This window comes from Brassica oleracea, chromosome C6 (assembly GCF_000695525.1).
Source record: "Brassica oleracea var. oleracea cultivar TO1000 chromosome C6, BOL, whole genome shotgun sequence".
Taxonomy (NCBI): Eukaryota; Viridiplantae; Streptophyta; class Magnoliopsida; order Brassicales; family Brassicaceae; genus Brassica; species Brassica oleracea.
Window position 1 is genome coordinate 2,828,346 of NC_027753.1, and position 20,464 is coordinate 2,848,809.

General features: G+C 39.3%; 2 protein-coding genes across 2 annotated transcripts; one reads left to right on the forward strand and one right to left on the reverse strand.

Annotated features, from left to right (window-relative positions):
• The first annotated feature begins 5,463 nt into the window (after positions 1-5,463).
• LOC106297224 (agamous-like MADS-box protein AGL97) lies at positions 5,464-8,828 on the forward strand. The gene is made up of 4 exons (XM_013733504.1): positions 5,464-5,538; positions 5,643-5,828; positions 5,917-6,085; positions 7,996-8,828. The coding sequence occupies exons 1-4, from the start codon at positions 5,464-5,466 to the stop codon at positions 8,826-8,828; spliced, it is 1,263 nt and encodes a 420-aa protein (XP_013588958.1).
• Positions 8,829-16,171: 7,343 nt separating this feature from the next.
• On the reverse strand, positions 16,172-17,065 carry LOC106297225. Its single transcript, XM_013733505.1, has one exon. The coding sequence runs from the start codon at positions 17,063-17,065 to the stop codon at positions 16,172-16,174; it is 894 nt and encodes a 297-aa protein (XP_013588959.1).
• Positions 17,066-20,464: the final 3,399 nt, after the last annotated feature.

Sequence of the window (20,464 nt, forward strand, 5' to 3'; positions counted from 1 at the left end):
CAAACAAATCCATTCAAATCCATTATAAAATCAAATATATTAGTAAATCCGTACGATTGAATAACACTTGATTTGATACAGAATTTATGAATCATTAAACCAATAACACATGATTTTAATACAGATTTGAAAATCATAGAACCAATAACACTAGATTTAGTTCGGATTTTCAAATCCATTAAAATACAACAACCAATAACCCCTACTAAAACTAGATAACCCTAATCCTATTAGTAATCATTCTTTCAATATTTTCTTTTCTTTTCTCTATTGATAAGCATACCAATTAGATTTAGGATAGCTTGTGGTTCAAGCTAGTTCCCAAGCTTAAAACCAACAGAGGTTGCAGCCAAGTCATCAAAGATTAGAAGGAGAGACAAGTGTTTCCATTTTTGGTAATTCTAGGTTACCATATGTGGAAGCTTATTTGATTTCTGAAACTGGCAATTTAATTTGATCGTTAATTTCATCATAGAGTATTTGCAGCCTACACCTAGACATTTTATCATAATTAGCTATATACCATATTACACTATTTCCATGCTGTACATTAATCATTTTGACTCTATTACCCCTACAAATAACATATCCATAATATATCATTTAAGTATACTTTAATTAATTAATAATTTATTTTCTTTAGTTTTCTTCTTTCTCGTTCTCTTTTTGTTTTTTTCATGGTTTCTTAAATCTTTCTCTTTCTACCTGTAATTTTCCTTTGATGTTTCTCTTTTTTTCTGATTGTTTCTTCTTAATTGTTCCGTTTCCTTCTTCCGCTTGTTTCGTCTTAATTTTCAGAAATATTTTTCAATCTCAGTTTTAGAGAAATTTACAGGAGAAAACCAAAAAGAATTTGAAAACAAAAATAAATTTTTTTTTCTCAGCCACATAATTATTCTTTTGACGTAAATCCTTATGATTGTTTTGGTATATTTCTAGATGATGGTGATGGAGTACTATACTATTTGATTGTTCATGTTCATGCCACCATCGTTTGCACATAGAAACGATCTCTAAGGTTTTTTGGTGGCATAGGATAAGACCTGATTGAGTGTAATCCTTATTCAACCTGTGGTATAATGGATGCCACTAATTTTTTTGGGATGAACTGCTAATAGATAGGTTTATGGCAAAAAAATATATAGAACCAATCCTTCCAAACATGCATGTTCAATGAAATGGCAATAACCGGAGAACAAGACGCAGCTGAGGGTGTTCTTCCTTCCACTGCTAGAGAAATGGGTGCATTGTAACTATAAAAAATAGTAGTCAGTTTAGCAATTTTCTAGGGCATGACATGGGTTGAGAATACTCGCACCCCAAATCTTTTAGGATATGAAAGGTATTTATACGGATACATATAGTTCGATCTGGTATTTAATATATGTTTTAGTGATATGGGTACAAATGACTATATATATATATATATATATATTGTGGAGTTTTACCTCAATTAATAATGTAACCAATGTGTGTATGGTGACATTATATAAGATTCATATGTATATCGAGTGTTATGTTGTAACTGATTCTGATGACTTGTAGAATCTACAAAATATATGAAAAGTAGAATCATACTCATTGTTGATATATTTTTATACAAGTTATCTAAATTGTTGTACAGATATAAATTAAGTTATCAGATTTTTAAAACGTAGTTTCCATAATAATTGTCGTATTGACTGTATATTACATAGATTTCTTTGATAACTAGTATTGTATTCAATTAATTATTTGCTTAGCTGGTTACATAAATGTTTAGCTAATCATTCATTGAGATGATGGCTTGTTGATACATTTTTGTACAAGTTATTCAGATTATTGTACATATACAAATTCACTTATCGGGTATTTAATTTATTGTTTCCATTATAATTGTTAAATTGACTGTATATTACATACATTTCCTTGTCAAGTAGTATTGTAACCAGCTAATCATTTGTTTAGCGGGTAACTCACACTATAACTACACTCACCATGAGGTTGATTATTTATCCGCAATAGATTAGGTAAACCTTTATGATTCTTCCAAGATATCTATAGATGCTGCTCATAAAGGATTGCTACATCCTCACCATACCCCTCAAAACAACAACAACAACAACATATTCAAGATAAATATCATTGTTTCCCACAATCTCAGTTCTTACTTTACAATCTCAGTTCATACTTTACAAACGTCGGCACGGATCTTTGCTCTTTTCTCGCTTTTTGCACAAACTAGTTCTACGACAGAGTCATATTGTTTGTCTAAGAAGTGATCCGAGGAATTTCCGAACGAAAAAGACGAACTCCACAAGATATAACTCATGATCTTATACAAGACTGGTGATGAATGGGTGGGTGTGATCAAATGATTATATAGGCCATTATATTGGAATATATTTTTTTGGATTTTTTAGATTCATCAAAAAAAAGAAAAAAAGCAGAGGAGAGGAGAGGAAGAAGATGGAGAAGAAGACACCGACAATGAGAGAGAAAATGAGATTTTTGTTTAATTTTTAGAAATCAAATAAGCTAATAATTTTTAGAAAATGAGCAATTTACCAAAGGGTTTCAAAGGTAATTTTATGTGCTATTTAGTTACTGTAGCTCTTACACATTTACTGTTTTAGGTAGTTTGCAAATTTCCAACTTTTTAATAGATTTCTAGCTAATTGACTTTTGATCATATCTCCATCAATTTAATTTGATTCTCCAAAAGTATATGGAATCACTTTTAGAGTCTTATTCAAAATGAGTAGAGATATACTCTAATTTTGGATACACACGTGAAAATGCATATATAAGATCTAATTTATCTATAATTAAGTATTCTAGGCTTATTTTATTTTATACAATAATTATAATTTAAATATTAATTTAGTTTAAATATCAAAATTAGTGTAAATTGCTAATTAGGTTAATCTAGTCATTTCATTTATAAATAAGGGTAGTTTTAAAAAAAAAAAAACTGTAATTTTCAAAATATAAGCTTATTTGAAGGTATTTTTCAAACTTTTTTTTTGAAAAAAGGCATTCAAATTAAAAACATAAAACATCCAAGGTATGGTTTTGAAACCATAAAGTTTTAGAAATCATGATGAAAAACAATCCTCATATTGAGCTAAGCAATAACTTAGAAAAGAGAAGTTTATTGACATCTATACTATTAAAGCAGAATACTTCTTATGAATATGCCCCTGAATTTTCCTATTAATTACAAAACATTTCATTCCCTTTTACAATTGTTTTAAATGTTTTTCCAAAATGAAATGCCCAACCAATTTCCTACTTACATCTCCGTTTTTTAAGCCCAGTAAGTCGGCATTCAATTCCCTTTTCAATTGTTTTAAATGTTTTTCGAAAATGAAAACCCCAACCAATACATACTTACATTTACGTGTTTTTTTAAGCCAATTAAGTTGTTTTGAATCCCATTTCGTACTCAGAATTTACGGGATCAAATCAAATAAAACAATGATCCCACACAGAAAAATATTTTAACTGTTTGACATGGTAACCGAATTTTCCAAAAACTAATCTTAAAATATAGAGAGATTCGATTTTAAAGAGAAGATCCTCCAACTTTCTCCTAAAACCTAACACCTCGCTTTGAATCCGATCAATATTATAAATACGCAACACCAGTTTCCTATTCAAACCCACACCTTCGAACAAACCAAAAAACAAACCAATGGCTACTAAGATGCAAATCCAAGCATCGAAAGGTCCTAATGAACAATTGGTCGTGTTCGCCGACTTGAAACCCTGGTTGGTTCATGTAAAGGTGGAAACAATACATTCAATCCGTAGAGACCATGGAATTCGTCTTGGCTGATGAGATTGTAAGCGTTTTTCCCTGTATTTATCAGTCTTTTTATGTCTTATTTAACATTTTGGGATTAGCTACTGATATTTTAAATTGATATGTAACATGTTTTAGGGGAAAAAATTCATGCAACATGCAAAAGGACTTACATTGAAAGTAAGGGAAGGATTCTTACGGTTGGAGCATGGCGCTACATCCGGAATTTCCAGATTACTCCGATCCAGCTGGTGGAGCTTATCGAACCACATATCATATCTGGAAGATGGTTTTCAATCAAAATACGGCCATTACGCGATCTAATCACCTTAACGACGAGCTGTACCTGAATTTGACCAACTTTTAATCTGTTTTGTTTGGAACACTTGATGAGAATTTTTTGATTGGTAAACATATAAATATAATCGGTTTAGCCACTATCTATTATATAAGAATCTATACTAACGTTTACATTTTTTTTTGGCAGATGTTCTGGGTCAGGTTATGGATTGTGGTGATGTCGAAAATATTCAGTGTACCGGGGGAAAGCAACAAAAAAAGCTTGAATTCACCCTAAGCGACATCAAGTAAGTTAGCTGTCATTTTACTCCAAAAAAAAATGAATTCACTCGAGTAAGATAATATAACTAACCATCTCTTCACAATTATTCGTAGTGATTCGCATTTACCATGCTGCATATGGGGCAACTTAGCCGAGAAACTCCATTCTGCAATTAACCAAGAAGATGGAATGGTTACTATGCTGCTCAGGTTTGCTAAGCTTGGGAGATTTAGAGGTACATAATTTACACACTACCATGTTTTTTCACAAACTAATCCTTTATCAAAGCTTCATTTACATGTCGTGTATTTTTTAATTATCAACTAGGAGAACTGCAAATCTCTAATGCATTTGATGCTTCTCAAATGATTATCAACCCGTCAATACCTGAAGCTGAAGCATTTAAAGAATTGTAAGTCCATATTCTGTAACTTCGTTATCACACACAGACTACTAAGTTTAATCTTTGTATTTGAACCAGGATCAATGACGATGACAAAACTCTAACCTCATTCCAAAGTAATGAGGATAGTCAAGAGGACAACGACAAACAAGTTGATCAGTCAGAGAAGCGAGGACAGCGTGAAGTGGTTACTCTTTCCCACTAAGAGCATCCAAGAAATGATAACATCAACTCAAGTAAGCAGTTATTAAGTCATTTGAACATCTGTCCTATATTATCCTACGTAGAACCTTTTCTCTTTGTTTTATAGTTTGTTAAATTCATTATAGTTGTAGGTTGATAGATGCTTGGTGAGATGCACAGTCTATGCCATTGATATGGATTGGTCGTGGTATTACTTTGGTTGTAAAGCATGCAACAAAAGAGTGATCAAAACTGGAACCAAAGTTAAGAAATTGAATGGTAAAGAGATCACCACTCATATTTGGTGGTGTGAGACATGCATAGACAGTGTTTTCGAAGTTTCACCAAGGTTTGAGTTGAAATTTATTTTATTTACACAATATTTGTTAACCGATGCTCTATTATATGTGTTACAACACAACATAGATAATCTATTATATATATATATATATATATATTGATAGTATATTCCTTTGTAGGTTCTGGCTCCACTTGATGGTCAGTGATGATACGGGCGTCTCGAAAATAATGATCTTAGATAAGGTTGCTAATGGGATTGTTGCTGAATCTCCAGAAAAGCTGTTGAATGGAAGCTGGGATGAAGTATTTCGATCCACAAAATCACCATTTTGTTTTTTTATTACAGAAGCAAGTATGAAACTAATATAAACCATTTCTTCAGCTTGAAGATCCGACCTTAATACCAGATTGTATTATCTGATCTGATTGGCAAAAACTTCACATTTGGAGTATATGTTGAGAAAGAGAATGTCGCGTATGGTGCTGAAATTTATAAAGTTGGGAAAATCTATAAAGAGAGAATGACTTGCGTTCCTGATGCAATAACTCACTGTCAATCTGATAAGCATTTGGAAATTACTAGTGGTGATGAGGTTGGAGCATGTAAATCTATATCAATATTTATTGTGTATTGTCTATGGTTTTATCTTAACACTATTGAGCTTATGGAATTTGATACAGGATTCTATCTACTTAAGTGAAAGTCAAGAAACCGCGGATGCTGTTTCTACACCATCAATTAAGAGAAAAGAAGACGAGACTATTGATCAGGGTGACCTCAGTTCAACATCCAAGAAACCATGCACACGGTCGATCAAGATTGAGATGGTGGAAGAGGCTAATAAGAAACGTTGAAGTGGAGTTTATTGAATTGGTTTTTTTTACTTAGTTTTAAATTTGAGTTAATTTATTTCCCTTTGGCAATACTCATGTTTGGTTTTTGCTTTCAATAATTTTTAAGACTCGGTTATTTAATAACTATATTGGAGTTTTGTTTTCCCTTTTATAATCATGCATTTCATTAAAACAAATACACCCTATTACATATCTATTGAATATTTATTAAACATATTATTAAAAATTAATAAATGTTTATTAAAATATTTATTAAACATATGAGTCAATTAAAAGGATTACCTCTGTTTATTATCCATCTAAAAAGTTGGAAGTTGTTTTTGCTCGGAAATCTTATGTGACCAAGCAAATCACCCATTCATCTTCTTCATCTGTGAATCTGCAGAATAAAACAATTATTATGCCAAGAGGAAAGGAAATCAAATCAAAATTTATGGTTTGCTTATGATTAATACCCGATGCATGAGAAACATTCACCAAGCAACAGTTTCAATCTTCACCAACGCCCTATCCATCAAGATTGATAGATCTACCCACTGATTCTCTCATCGATTCTCTAGTTCAGTTCTAACGTGTCGTCGATTCCTCAAAGAAAAAATGGATCGAGAAATTTTTCTTTTTACGTTCCCTTTTCTGTTTTTTTTTTTAAACCAAACGGCCACAAAAACATAGATTTTGACATAACAGATTTGTTGCTCTCTTTGGGCAATTCTGGCCTATTTTATCTGACAAAAAACAAATCCTAACCAAACCAAAGCCCAACAGTTTTTTCTTTTAAAACCTATTATAAGCCAATTTAAATACATTATTATTATTAAATTTTTCTGTTATTATAATTTAAAAATTATACATGAATTAAAAATATGTAGAATGAAAAATGATATGTCTATTACATTTTTCATATAATATTTATTTAATAAGTTAAAATTATAAATAAATAGCCTTACCAAATATATCATCACAATATGATTAAATTTACTGAGTAGAAGTTTACCATTTTATAATCTTTTAACTAATTAATTAGTTCACAAACAAACACTTTTATTTTTAATAATAATAAAAAAATAAAGAAGACAATATTATAAAAATTGACTATAAACAAATAAAAAAATCTATTAAAATATAGATTAGACATATATTTATTAATTTAAATGAAATTTTACAAAAGAAACGATCCCGCGATTTGAAAGCGCGGATCAAAATATAGTAAGCTTAATAAAGCAAGATAAGAAAGAAGAAACACTAGGGAGTGTGGTATCCACGGTCTGGACGACCTCGTTTACCTTTTTCTCGTATTTCTGGTCCAATCCATATCTTAATATTTTTTACTTGATTTTATTGGCTTCCCACCTCTTGACATGTTGAGATTTGCCGTAGCGTCATTCATTAACCCATCTCCAACATCATGAACATTGAATTGCTCAATATCATTTGATTGATTCAGAGTGACTATATATTTTGATTGATTCAGAGTGAAAAAAATACAACAACTTGCTTGATTAAACCTACTTAATCTCAATAATAAAAACCAAGATTATTCATTGGTTTAATTTTTCTTTCAGGTTTGTATTTGGGTAAACCAATATAGTGAAGGTGAATAATCGGGATAACGGGATAAATCATTTAATTCTGTCACTCGAACCGAACGCTGGTACGCGTAAATGAATTTCGTTTAATCGAACCGGTCTATCTAGGTTCGTTGCTGTTTTAAGAAAAAAAAAGGGCATGTTGTAAGTTAATTAATTGTTAATTACAGATTAGTAGCGGGTTTAACTTAAAAAAAGGAAATAGTGAAAGTGAAATCATTTATTTACCAACCGACCGACGGAGCCTATAAATACCAGAGAGAAAGAGAGTGTTGTTATACTTTCGCTATCTTCTTAATCTTCCGCGCTTACACAACAGAAACTCTCTCTCGACTCTTGTCTCAATTAGGGTTTCGTTTGTTCGTGGAAAAAAAGAAAAGAATGGTGAAAGGAGGTACGAAGAGGAAGCCTGAGATGAAGAAGATCACAAACAAAGCTTCGCGTGCCACAACTTTTTCGAAACGCAGAGACGGTCTCTACAGTAAAGCGGCTCAGCTTTGTGTTCTCTCCGACGCTCAAATCGCTATCTTAGCGACACCGTCTTCTTCGAACTCCAACGCTTCTTTCTTCTCGTTTGGTCACTTCTCCGTTGAGTCCGTCGTCTCGGCTTATCTCTCCGGACAGAGACTTACTCCTGTTTCATCATCGCGTGACACGAGAGAAGACCTCGGTATATGCATGGCTCGCAAGGATCTAGGGTTAGGGTTTTGGTGGGAGGACGACAAGCTTGTCAACTCGAAGAATCCGAAAGAGCTTATGGAAGCGATGGAGTCCATGGAAGTACTAATGAGCCATCTCAAGCGATTGGAGGATCAAACCCTAACAACAACGGTCGACGAGGACAAGGTTGAGATTTCACCTGACTTGGATGAATGGAGCGATATGGACCTTAATCAACTCCTCGAAGACTGTGATGATGTACCAGTACCACCACCTGTTGTTTGCAACACTGACAAAGAAGACGAGGGTCAGAACGTATCTGAGAAAACCTGCAACAACAACAGCAACTCTGTCTCATCATCATTACCGGCTGCAGCTGAAAAAAGCTTGGAAGAAGCGACGATGGATCTTGATTTCGATAGTATTTTTGAAGGTTTGATATCCTATGATGATGAGGATCTCTTCTGGTCTGATGAGTTATTGTCCATGTAATTTTGAGGAGTGTACGTTCGGTTTGTACTCGATCAGTTTCTCTCATATTAGAAAAAATTGATCGAACTCATACCGGTTTGGATTGTGTCTCGATGATGTATTAATCAAGTGTAATAAATGTTTTTCATGTAAGTAAAATTTAAGGCTGTGTACTTCTTCTTGTTATGTTTTTGGTAATTTGTTCTGACATATATTCTTTGCAAACGTTCTGTTACTTCTGGTAAGTGGTAATGATCTCTGCTCGACGTTTTATAAACAAAACATACATTAGGGACATTCATTATTTCTCTTTTTTTTTTTTAGCAACAGGGACATTCATTATTACTCAGCAGTTAATTTGAAGTATATTGTGTATACATGTCATAATAACATCGTTTGTTGTCTCAAAAACACTTGTCAACATCAATAAATAAACTATTTATTATATTGATATCATTGCTACAAAATATATATACACAAAAGCTTAAAACTCCCTGGGTGTTAGACACTGTACGCTTGGGTCTTCGTGTCGGGTTCAGGCCGATTCCTTTCGGGTTCGGGTCCTAAACATTTGGATCCAATAGGTACTTAGAAATTTTTGGTTGGTTCGGGTCAGTTTTTTCGGATCCGGATTGGTTTGAGTCTATAATTAAAATACCTATAAAATATCCGTAAATTTTTGAGTCCATATTGGGTCCGGATCGGGTTCGAGTATTTAAGATCTGAAAAAGACATAACATATTCAACTCCATCAAAGTTAGTCGATATTTTTCAATATATCTAAAATTTTACAAAATAACTTAAATAAAACTATTAATAATTAAAATAAAACATTTTTAAACTCTAAATTTTACATTTTAAAGCTACATATTATTTAAAAATATGTTACAAAATAATAACAAATGTTGTTAACAAAAAATATTTCAACTAAATCATAAAATAATATATATAAAATAGAACACAAAAAATCATAGTTTTGGATATACATGTTTTTAAGTCGGGTACAAATCGGTTCTTATCGGGTCGGTTCTTTTTGGGTTCGCGTCTATTCGGGTCGGTTCTTTTCGGTTCCGGTTCTTTCGGGTAAAAAAAATTTATAGGCTGTATCCCGCTCTAAAGCTGAAGTTTGGAGGCTTCTGGTCTAGTTAAGAAATTGTTCTGAAGAGATAGACACAGGACAAATTACAAACGGTTGTAATTAACATGTGTTGTTGTACATTCAATTGATAAAAGTTAGTAAGTTCCAGACATTGATAAAATTGAGCTGTATGGTTGTGTTATTGCTGTATATACCATTCTCTGTGAAGCTGAGAGAACCTAAGGAAAGCAATGTAGAAAAGTTCTAAGAGACGTTTCATGGAACTAATATCAACATCCAAGTCAGTATTTTTCAGATCATTGTTTGAAAAAAGGATTTGTTTCATCTGAGAGTTGGTATACTGATGCAAAAGCCTGCGAGGCTATGACAGTATCTGTAGAACCTAAAATCTACACTAAGTATTTGATAGTGATCGGGAGTTTGATCTAGGGAAGACAAATGATGTAGGCAACGATATCTTTAGAACACAGCGATGTAAATAGTTTCCAGTAGGTAAAAATGGATTTTATTGATGAATAAGACCGAAAACAATGAATTGAACTAGATCGAATGATACAAATGAGATCGGTAAAGAAATGATCTAAGATTGAGATGAAAACAATGTCGATGTATGTGTGTAGCTCTCTCTAGGGTTTTCAACGTGTCCTTCTTCATGTCCGCTCTCCTTCCTTTATAGTAAGTCGACCTCGTGACCTTTGTAACTGCTCTGCGATCTTCGTCTCTTGTTCCGCGATCTCCGGGGCCTTGAAGTCTTTGTTTCGGGCTCGACTGCTTGCTATGGGCTTTAATTCCTTGCGGCCCATATCTTTGATCGCGGCCCATTAATGTACTGACCAAAATTGGGTCCAACATTTGTCCCCTAGTCTCTTTTGATTAGATCGAAAAGAAAAGAGGCGGTTAGCTTTTAACCCGGGCTTCACCGCTTGGCAACCGATATCGCTCGGATTTGACTTAATAGTGATTCCTGAAAAACCGTTATTTGGCGCGCTTTTTCTCCTTTTTTATTATTATTTTTAATCCGCAACGGCTATATCAGCCGCTGCTAGGGAGTAGCCTAGGTCATCATTATCTTTCTTGAGAATGATGATAGAGCCGTTAGGGTGGCTATATATGCGTAAGGGGTTTTTCTCTTTTCTCAATTTCGCTTTCTCTTTCTTGTCTCTTTTTCCTTTGCTCTAAAATTCTTTGATCGTTAAGCTTGAGATGTATACGTCGTTCAGTTTCCCTCGTCCGACTACTAAGACCGATGATCTTGAGGACCTTTACAAGATGTACGGGGTGGATCGCGCCGTCGTTCTTGATTTGGCCACGACTGAGACTCCCGAAACTGTGCAGGAAGGTTATTGCGGAGCCTATCTTTCTTTCTTTCACTCCTGCGGTCTTATCTTCCCGGTCTCTGAGCCCATACTTGAGATTCTGGCGGAGCTTGGGTTATCGCTTACTCAAATCCTCCCGAAATTTCTTAGGTACCTTATCACCTTCTTGGTTAGGGCTAGGGAGGAAGGTCTTTCTTCTGGCCTTAGTGAGTTCCGACAGCTCGTTCTAGTGAAGCGGAACCAAACAGAACCCTGGTACCTTCCTTGTGTCTCCGCACCCAGGTCGTCACGTCATCGAGGATATCCCCTATCGCGATGAGAAGTGGCGTGAGCAGTTTTTCGTTTTTAAGGTGGATCGAGCGTCTGTGGGTGAATTCGATTTCTCTCGGCTTCCTCGGAGTTGGGCCAAAAATATCAGTTAGTTTTTTTTCTCTACATGTCAATTTTTCTCTTTGGGGAATTGGTGACTCAATTTTTTGTTTTTTCTTTGATCGATTCAGCTCCTTCTGGAAGCTCTTCGATGTCTGACGAGATTCGTGGTTTGATCGGTGTTCTCCGGAGAGGTTGTTTGAACTGGTCCTCGTTTGACCAAATTCGGATTTGAGCTGCCTTTGCCACGCCAGAGGGGACCAACAGGGCCCCTTTGGTTGGGGGTTCTGAGGATGAGGCCGAACATTCCCAGGAGGTCGTTGCGACTCCTTCTGTTCAGGCTCAGTCTTCAGATCGATTGACTAGACAGCTCGTGAGGAGAACGTCGTTTCGTACTTCTGGGTCTGCATCGAGGAATCGAGCCTCTGGTAAATCTACTTTGATCTTAATTCACGACTCCGACGATGAAGGTGCCTCGGGAGAGAGGCGGTCTCCTTTCTCGTTGAGCCCTGGTTCGAGACAGATGCCGCGACTCGCAAGCGACGCCGGTCGTCAAAGGGTACCTTGCCCGGTCCATCTCGTCCTAGGTTTGTCGCTGAGGGAGACAGTCCTTTGTTTGCGGCCAAAGGTGACCTGATTTCCCTCGCTGGTCGCATGAAATCTGCAGGCTGCCGTATCCCATCTCTTGCTTCTTCGGCCGAGAAGAAGCTTACGCCAAGGTTGCAGTGGCGAGCTCTATGGTTCGTTTCTCACCTTCTTTTTCTTTGAAAAATCGCTTCGAGGTACTTATTTGCCTGTTTCGATTTCTTCTCAAGTGATGGAAGCTTTTAATGAATACGTTGTAGTGATGGAAGATCACGTCGTTGCTTCTCGGAACGACAAGGAAATCGAGAGTATCGGTTTCGAGATTAAGAGGCTTTCGGAGGAGCTCGAAGCCACCAAGCGAGAAGGGAAAAGGGATGCCAAAAAGATCAAGGCTTTGACTGAGGATTGGAGGAGAATTCACCAGGAGAACGAGGCTCTTACGACCCAGGTGGTTGCTCAGAAGGCGAAAGTCGCAGCGCTTGGGGTCGAGAGGGATCGGGACATTCGTCGTGCTTCTCGCATTGCTCGTCGTGATATCGAGCAGCGGTACCAAGAGATCCTCGAATCTTTGAAGGATAAATGGACGAGCAAGAAGAAGGAAGTGTCTGCTGAGATCTAATTGCAAGAAGTGACCGCCAACATCGATCTTCTGAACGAGATCAAGGACGGGGGCCTAACCGTAGACGCAGAGCTTGCCGTTTAAAGGAGATGGAAGGGGATTGTGCGTGCTGGATTGGTCGATCTCTGAGCTCGATATTCCTCAGATCTCCGAGGATTCGGTGGATCAAGTCGGGGGGTCGTCTGTCCCTGATGATTCCGCTTCTAGCTAATTTTTGTTTAATATTTTTTTGCATTTTGTTTTTCGCGATCTTTGATCGTGATGTTTCGGATATTCTTATCGTATAAGCATAACGTTTCGGAATATCTTTGTTTCCTTAGCCTTCGGGATTCTTTTTGCTCAAGTCGTTGAGATACGGCGAGACCTTGATCTTTATAAAGCTTTACTTTGTTTTAGGATTTACCATAGTGCTTCGTTTAATTTTGTTTTTGCTTGCCAAGGGAACATGGCATTGAGAAGATCAAACCCTCGCGATTCTGATAGGATGCGAACTCGAACTGGTAGTGTTAACGTGGAACGCATTCGATCCAGAGATGTGAGCGAAGCGCTCACAGAAGTTCTTCGTGAGGAGACCCGACTTCCGCGGGCTTCAACCCAAGAGGTAAAGGACCTCGAGGGTGAAAAGTCTGCTGCTTGTGTTAAGTCGAGTAGCCCGACAGGTTCGGAGGGGCGTGACCGTCCCCCGAAGAAGGCTAAAACGAATGGTTCATACCATCGTCTCGGTGTTTCGGGTGAAGCGTCTGTAACTAAACCGTTTCATTGGCGGTTTTCTCACTCCAAGGATTTCCCTATTACGGAGGACCCGGATAGTGTTGCTCACTTGGTGAGGCACTTCAAACCTGCTGGGTGTCCGCTTCCTTCTTTGCGAAATATGACGGAACGCGAGGCTTATGTGAAGATGGTTGTAGCCCATGCTAAGGTCGTTCTTTTCGATATTCGATCCTTTTTAAATCTTTGGTTTGTTTTGTCTGTGCTGATTTGCTATGTTCCAGGCTATGGAGGCTAACAACGAGTTCACGGCGACTTTAGAGAAACGCCTACAGGATGTTCCGGGTTCTGACGAGCTTTATGAAATAAAGAAGGTCGTTCGAGAACTAAAGCTTGGTCTGAAGATGGCTCAGGATCGAGAGCGTGCCAATGCTGCTCAACTGGCCGCTGCTGAAAAGTTGGGGAATCAGACTGCTTCGCTCAAAGCTCGTCTGCGAGTTGTGAGTAACGAGAGGAAATCGGCCCTCGAGCAAGTTTCCTTTTTGGAAGTGAAGGTTGAATCTTCTGCTAATAAGTTCTCTAACGACTTTCGTCGCGCAACTTATGATGCCAAAAAGGCTCTGGTGGATAGCTACTTGGATGTGTTGGTATCTCTGAAGGAGAAGTGGGAGAAGAAGAAGGCCGCAGCTGATTGTGAAGCTCGTCTTTGGGAGGACATGGCAAATATAGATCTCTTGAAGGAGATCATGAACAACAATCTTTTGGGTTCAGACGAGTTGTTACGACTTCGAACGAAGGAGGTCGAGCTCGGGTCCGAGCTCGATGTGATGGCAATTTCGGATTTCTCCGTTGGGAAGCTCGATCTGCCTTAGATTTCAGAGGATCTACCATAAGATTTCTTTGCTAAGGTCCCTTCTGTGGCGAATGGTATGGACGACATGACGAAATGCTCAGGTGGTCAGTTCGAGGATGGCGAATTCGACATCGAAGAGTAGCTTTAGGAATTTTTTTTGTTTTTGTTTCCCCCTTGCTTTTGTTGCTTAATTATTATTATTATTTAATAAAGAAGGGGTCGTGAGTCCCAGTTTATTTGCTGCTATTTTTATGTTTATGTGAGGCCGATCTTTTGGGGACGTGAGTCGATTTGTAGTAGAATCTTTTATCGACGGTTTTGATGTAACAAAAGATTTTGTTAGCTAGTTGTGTCGCGCTTGTTGGCGGAGCTGGCCGCAACCAAGGACTTGATCAGGGCCCTGATTTTTGGTCAACTGTCGTAGTTTTGCGATTAGTAGATATAGGAAATTCGATATGCTCGAACTGCAATGTCTAAAAACTGTATTTTATTAAGATGTCGGATTCTGGTTTGTTACAGATTTGAGAAAGGAAGGCAGTTTAATATTGTCGTGCCATTGTCCCTCGGGTGTTGTGATATGCTCACTTCGAGCTTTGTAGTTGGAGGGTGACTGGACTCGTGTCGTGAGTTGCCTACGTACCCTCGTCGAGGGATCAAGTCATAACGTAGTTCGATTATTTCCCCAAGGACTGGGTCTGCTGTTCGATGGTTCGTGTACATGGGTACGTCTGTTGTTGGTTTTGGCTGCTTGATTTAGGAGTGTTGCTTGATGTCCTTGAAGCTTGCGAGGTAGCATGTTCTGGAACTCTTCTAGCTTCCTCTGATAGTCTCGATTCCTTTCGGGGTTGGAAATTTCAGGCACTGGTGATATGTTGAGGGAACTGCCTTCATGCTATAGAGCCAAAGCCTCCCAAGGATTGTGTTGAACGGGGCTGGACGGTCTATCACGACGAATTCTATGATTTTCCTAATTTCCCCATCGGTTACCACAAGTTCGATCGATCCGAGGGAGTAGGTGGTTTCTCCTGCGAACCCGATGAGGGGAGTTCACTCTTGCTTTAAGAGTGCTTTGGTGAACCCCATTCTTTTGAACGCGTCGTAGAAGAGGACATCAGCCGAGCTTCCGGTGTCGATCATTACTCGAGATAGTTCGCAACCGCCAACGTCGAGTCGTATTACGAGGGCGTCGTCATGTGGTTTGTCAAGATCTGCGGTCTCATTTTCGTCGAAGGTGATTTCGTAGTCGGGACCTGATAAGGGCTCTCTCACCCCTACATTGTTTTCAGCTCTCCGTTGGTACGCTTTGATTGAGTTGACCAAATTGCAGAACTTGGAACCTCCGTAAATGAAGTCAATTCTTTTTTTGCCTTTGTCGTGGGCCGGAAAATTCCATTTCTTGGTTAGTGCTGGTTGGTAGTGCTTCTGTCCCCCAGACAGGTTGCGATTAAAGGTCTGCATTCTGTCTTTTTCTGAATTTGTAGGGTAGTTGGTTTTTCTAGTAGCTTGCGAATTTTGGTCATCTTGTTCTTTCGCTTGAAGTTGGGGATTTTTCCGCAGGGAGACTCTGTGTTAGGATTGTACTGAGTGACACTGGGAGGAAGAGTAGCTTCATCGGGTTATTATAATGTGCGGATTGCTACCGTGACCTCAACGCATATTTTCCCTTCGGTTTTGCTCTTGATTTCGTCGGTTGTGTTGTTGTTTGTCTCCCACGAAATTATGTCGACTCTTTTCTTCGGGGCTGTGGGTGGAGAGCTCGGCGACTCCGTCTCGATTTCCCTCCCTCTTTTGTTCGACGAGACTTTGGCTTTTCGGTTAGATTTTGGAGTCACTGGCTCTTCCTCTTCCACTCCGGTTTCTTCGCTGGTTTTTATTATTTTTGTTCTGACTGCGAAGCGCCACTCGACACTCTTCGGTCGAATGGCCTTTGCGGTCATGAAAGGCGCAATATTTGCTGAGGTCGTATGTTGAAGATTTTTGCGGCGAGTTGTTTATTGCGTAGGAATGTTGCCCTTTGGTCGCTTGTTCTTTAGGCGCGGTTGGCTTTTTGGTTGCATTATTCTTGTTCGCGCTATACTGGTCCTTTAAGGCTGCGACCTCCTCCCCGTGGGTAGCGAAGTACGAGGCTCGGTGTAAGGCGTCATCCAACGAGATAGGTGCTCGTACTGCCAGTTCTTCCCTAAATTTCAATGAGAACCAAACGCCATTCTTCAATGCTGCCAAGGCGACGACCTCGTTTGGATGCGAAATCTTGGCTTTGATTTCTCGAAACTTGTTTAGGTACGCTCTCAACGGCTTGAAAGGCGCTTGCTTGAGATTCCAAAGATCTGCCTCGGTAAATCTTGTTTCTATGAAGACTGAGTACTGTTTGAGGAATGTAGATACCAACTGGGTGAAATTGTCAATCGAGTTTTCTTCTAGTCCAGCGAACCATTCGAGGGCGGCTCCCGTGAGGTTCTTGGCGAATAAGTGGCAGTAACCGGCCTCTTTTTCGTTGTCGGTGAGGTTTGCTCTCGATATTGCTAGACGGAAGGCTCGTACGGGGTCCTTTGGGTCCACGGGGGCCTTTGGGTCCGTGTTTCCTGCGTATTCGGGGACTTTTAATTTCCCAACATGATGCAGCCTCACGCTGGCAATTTTGTTTGTAAATGGAGTCCTTCTTGTTTCCTCGATGACCATGTCGATATCTGGGGCAGAGGTCGTTGCCATATGTACGATGGCATGTATCCTTTTGAGCTCGGCGTCGTTCCTCTCGATATAATTCTGGAACGCTCCGATTTCACTCGAGATCCCTAGGTCTTCCCTTTGGGAGTCGATATTGACGGGGGTGCGAAGGTCGTGCCTCTGAGCTTGTTATGTTAGGTTATCGAATCCCGCTTGATGGAGGGTCCTCGTGGCGGATGGAGTTTGATTTTCGGGGATCGAATGGTTCGGTCGGTGGGATCCGCATTCTCGGTTCCCCTTGCCTTTTCGTTGATCCGCTCTGGAATTGGATCGGAGTGCTTCGCGGACGTTGTAGCCCAGTGTCGATTTCGTCCAATCCGCTGTAGCTTAAGCTTCGGTGGGTCATGCCCTGCGGCGGGGGTCGTTGTGAGTTTTCTCCCGTGTAGCGTCCGGACCGAGCGCTCGACGTTCCTCTTAACGGATCGAGGGGTGTATGATTTCTTTCTCGAGCGTTTGCAGCTCGATACTCTGCGAGTTCCCTCTCAGCCTGGTCTACTCGGTTAGCAATGGTTTGATTGGCGATCTTTTGGTTAGGAATTTCGTCGATTAGAGACGAGACCATTCCTCGAAGTTCGGTCACGTCTTCTCGAGTTTGGGCTAGAGGGGTCGGCGAAATTGGTCTGGATTGAGATCGGGTCATATCATCGGCTGATTATCTGTCCCCTGGACGGTTCAAGACTCGAGCTCCGACTCGTTCTGGGATCGATGTCTGGTTGATCAGAGGAGAGCGATCTTGACTTGAAGTCCCGATCGGAGGGATTCGTTGCGTCTGGGTTGTTCCGGTCGCGCATTGGCTCCCGTCAACCCAGTTGGTATGGTTTCGGTCCCCGAGTCGGATCCGATAGGATCGATGTCGTTGACTCTTTAGCGTGTGGTTCCGACGGTTTGGTTGGGATCTATAGTCGCGCTTAGGAAACTTAAATCGGTTTCTTATCGAAGATGTTTTTCGTTTATCTTCCCCACAGTCGGCTCCAAATGTAGAACCTAAAATCTACACTAAGTATTTGATAGTGATTGGGAGTTTGATCTGGGGAAGACAAATGATGTAGGCAAGAAACCTGCTATTGAACAAACACTTGTTCAATATAAAACTGCAATTTACATTTAAAAACTCTAAAAAACATTCTTGCTTAACAAATCATATTAGATTCATTAGATTCCCTAGCTCCATGTGAATTCGATCCTTAAGTACTACAACTCGACCTCTTATTTGAGAGAGTATAAAATACTCCTTAGGGTAATTTGATATCTTTAGAACACAACGATGTAAATAGTTTCCAGTAGGTAAAAATAGACTTTATTGATGAATATGACCGAAAACAATGAATTGAACTAGATCGAATGATACAAATGAGATCGGTACAGAAAGGATCTAAGATTGGGATGAAAACAATGTCGATGTATGTGTGTAGCTCTCTCTAGGGTTTTCAACGTGTCCTTCTTCATGTCCGCTCTCCTTCCTTTATAGTAAGTCGACCTCGTGACCTTCGTAACTGCTCCGCGATCTTCGTCTCTTGTTCCGCGATCTCCGGGGCCTCGAAGTCTTTGTTTTGGGCTTGATTGCTTGCTATGGGCTTTAATTCGTCGCGGCTCATGTCTTTGATCGCGGCCCATTAATGTACTGACCGAAATTGGATCCAACAGTATCTACTTACTGCAGATATATCGTGAGGATACTTGCATAAATATTTATCTGCAATAATGGTTAAATTGGTATACACGCTGTACCGTCGACAACTCTGCGTGTAGTCCTACTCTGGCAGTCTCTCCGCATCTCACTCCAATGCCATTCGATTTCAGCATTTCCTGACTCTACCAATTGCTATCCTTCAGAGATTGTACCATCGACGACTATGTGTGTAGTCCTACTCTGGCAGCCTCTCCGCACCTCATTGCAACGTCGGGAGATCCAAGCCCATTGGTTGGGTTTATCCAACGTCGATTTCGACTTCTTTGTGTTCTTTCGAACGCGAGTTTTAGGACTACAAGTGAAGAATTTCTACGGGGTTTTCTCTCCTTAGCCAATTTTATCTTTCGCTATGCTTTAGTTATGTTAGCTTATCAGCTTACCGTCGAGAATTTCTCCGGTTGTAATCGACTTAGTCCATCGGGCCTTTAATTTTTAATATAAGCATTGGTTGTTCAAAAAGAAAAGGTTAAATTGGTATACAGAGATACCATTGAGAAAGTGACCAAATATATTTGGCAGTAGCCGTCGCATAATACTTAACAATGAAGAAGAAACTCGAACAAGTTGTGGTTCCTAACACAAAACAAAATTCATCATGTCGATTAGCACCAAGTGAGTTATACAGGTGCTTTTAACAATCTCACCCACATAACATTAGCAAATTAAAGATCTTAGCAACCTAACTTAGAAAGGAGGATCATGGTATTCTCAGGTATAGATGATTAACTCACACGCCCTTTTCCCATTGCTTGCTTCTACTCTGCAATGTACTGGTCAACTCTCAAAGCTTTACTTCTCATTAGCTCAAGCATCTTCTCCGTCTCTTCAACTATCTGTTTCTGCACGTGAACCTCCATGAATTTAAACCATTCTCCTAGTGTCATTTTCCTTAAATCTACCTTCTTAATACTCCTGGACTCCTCAGCCTTTTCTTCTTCTTCATCATCACCACACTCACCTTTTGATGTCTCAACTCCAGCCTCCTTGTCAATTGTATCTTGTAACTTCTCAGCCTCTCCATCTTCTCTAATACTACAGTTCAGGTCTTCCTCTCCAACCAATGTGTTATTCCTTGAATCAATCTCCACCTCCTCTTCTCTCATAGATGTCTCATCTTCCTTGTAACACCCCCGAACCGTTCTAGGCATAGGTTGAACCACCGGCCAACAATCAAACAAGAACATGACCGACGGGCCGACCGTCTACCAAGGATCAGGAGCGCTACATGACGGGTTAACGGCCGATCCGGCCAAGATCACGAAAAGTGCAATTCGCGACTAGGCCAGTCCGCCCGCTAACACGTCCCGTCAGACCAAAGCCTAAGGCTTCTCAACCCGTACCCCAATCTGACGTTGTGTTAGCTTGGACAAGCTAATATCAGAAACAACAAGGCATTTACACAAAACATCGCTTTATTTATCTTATATAATATCTGGTTTTTAACACACAAAATATTACACAAGTAGTGGCATGCCAAGCGAGAAAAAGTACATACTTATAGTCTGAAAGCGGCTCAAGCAAAAAGATACAAATCTACACCAGCCAACCTAGCCTCCCGCGACCTCTACAAGCTCGCTACTGGTCACCTGAAACAACAACGAGTGAGGAGTGAGTAATCTTGCATTACTCAGCGAGTTACAATCCCCAACTAACAAATACAACCCCTCGCTATCCCACCCCAAGCAATCTAAAAT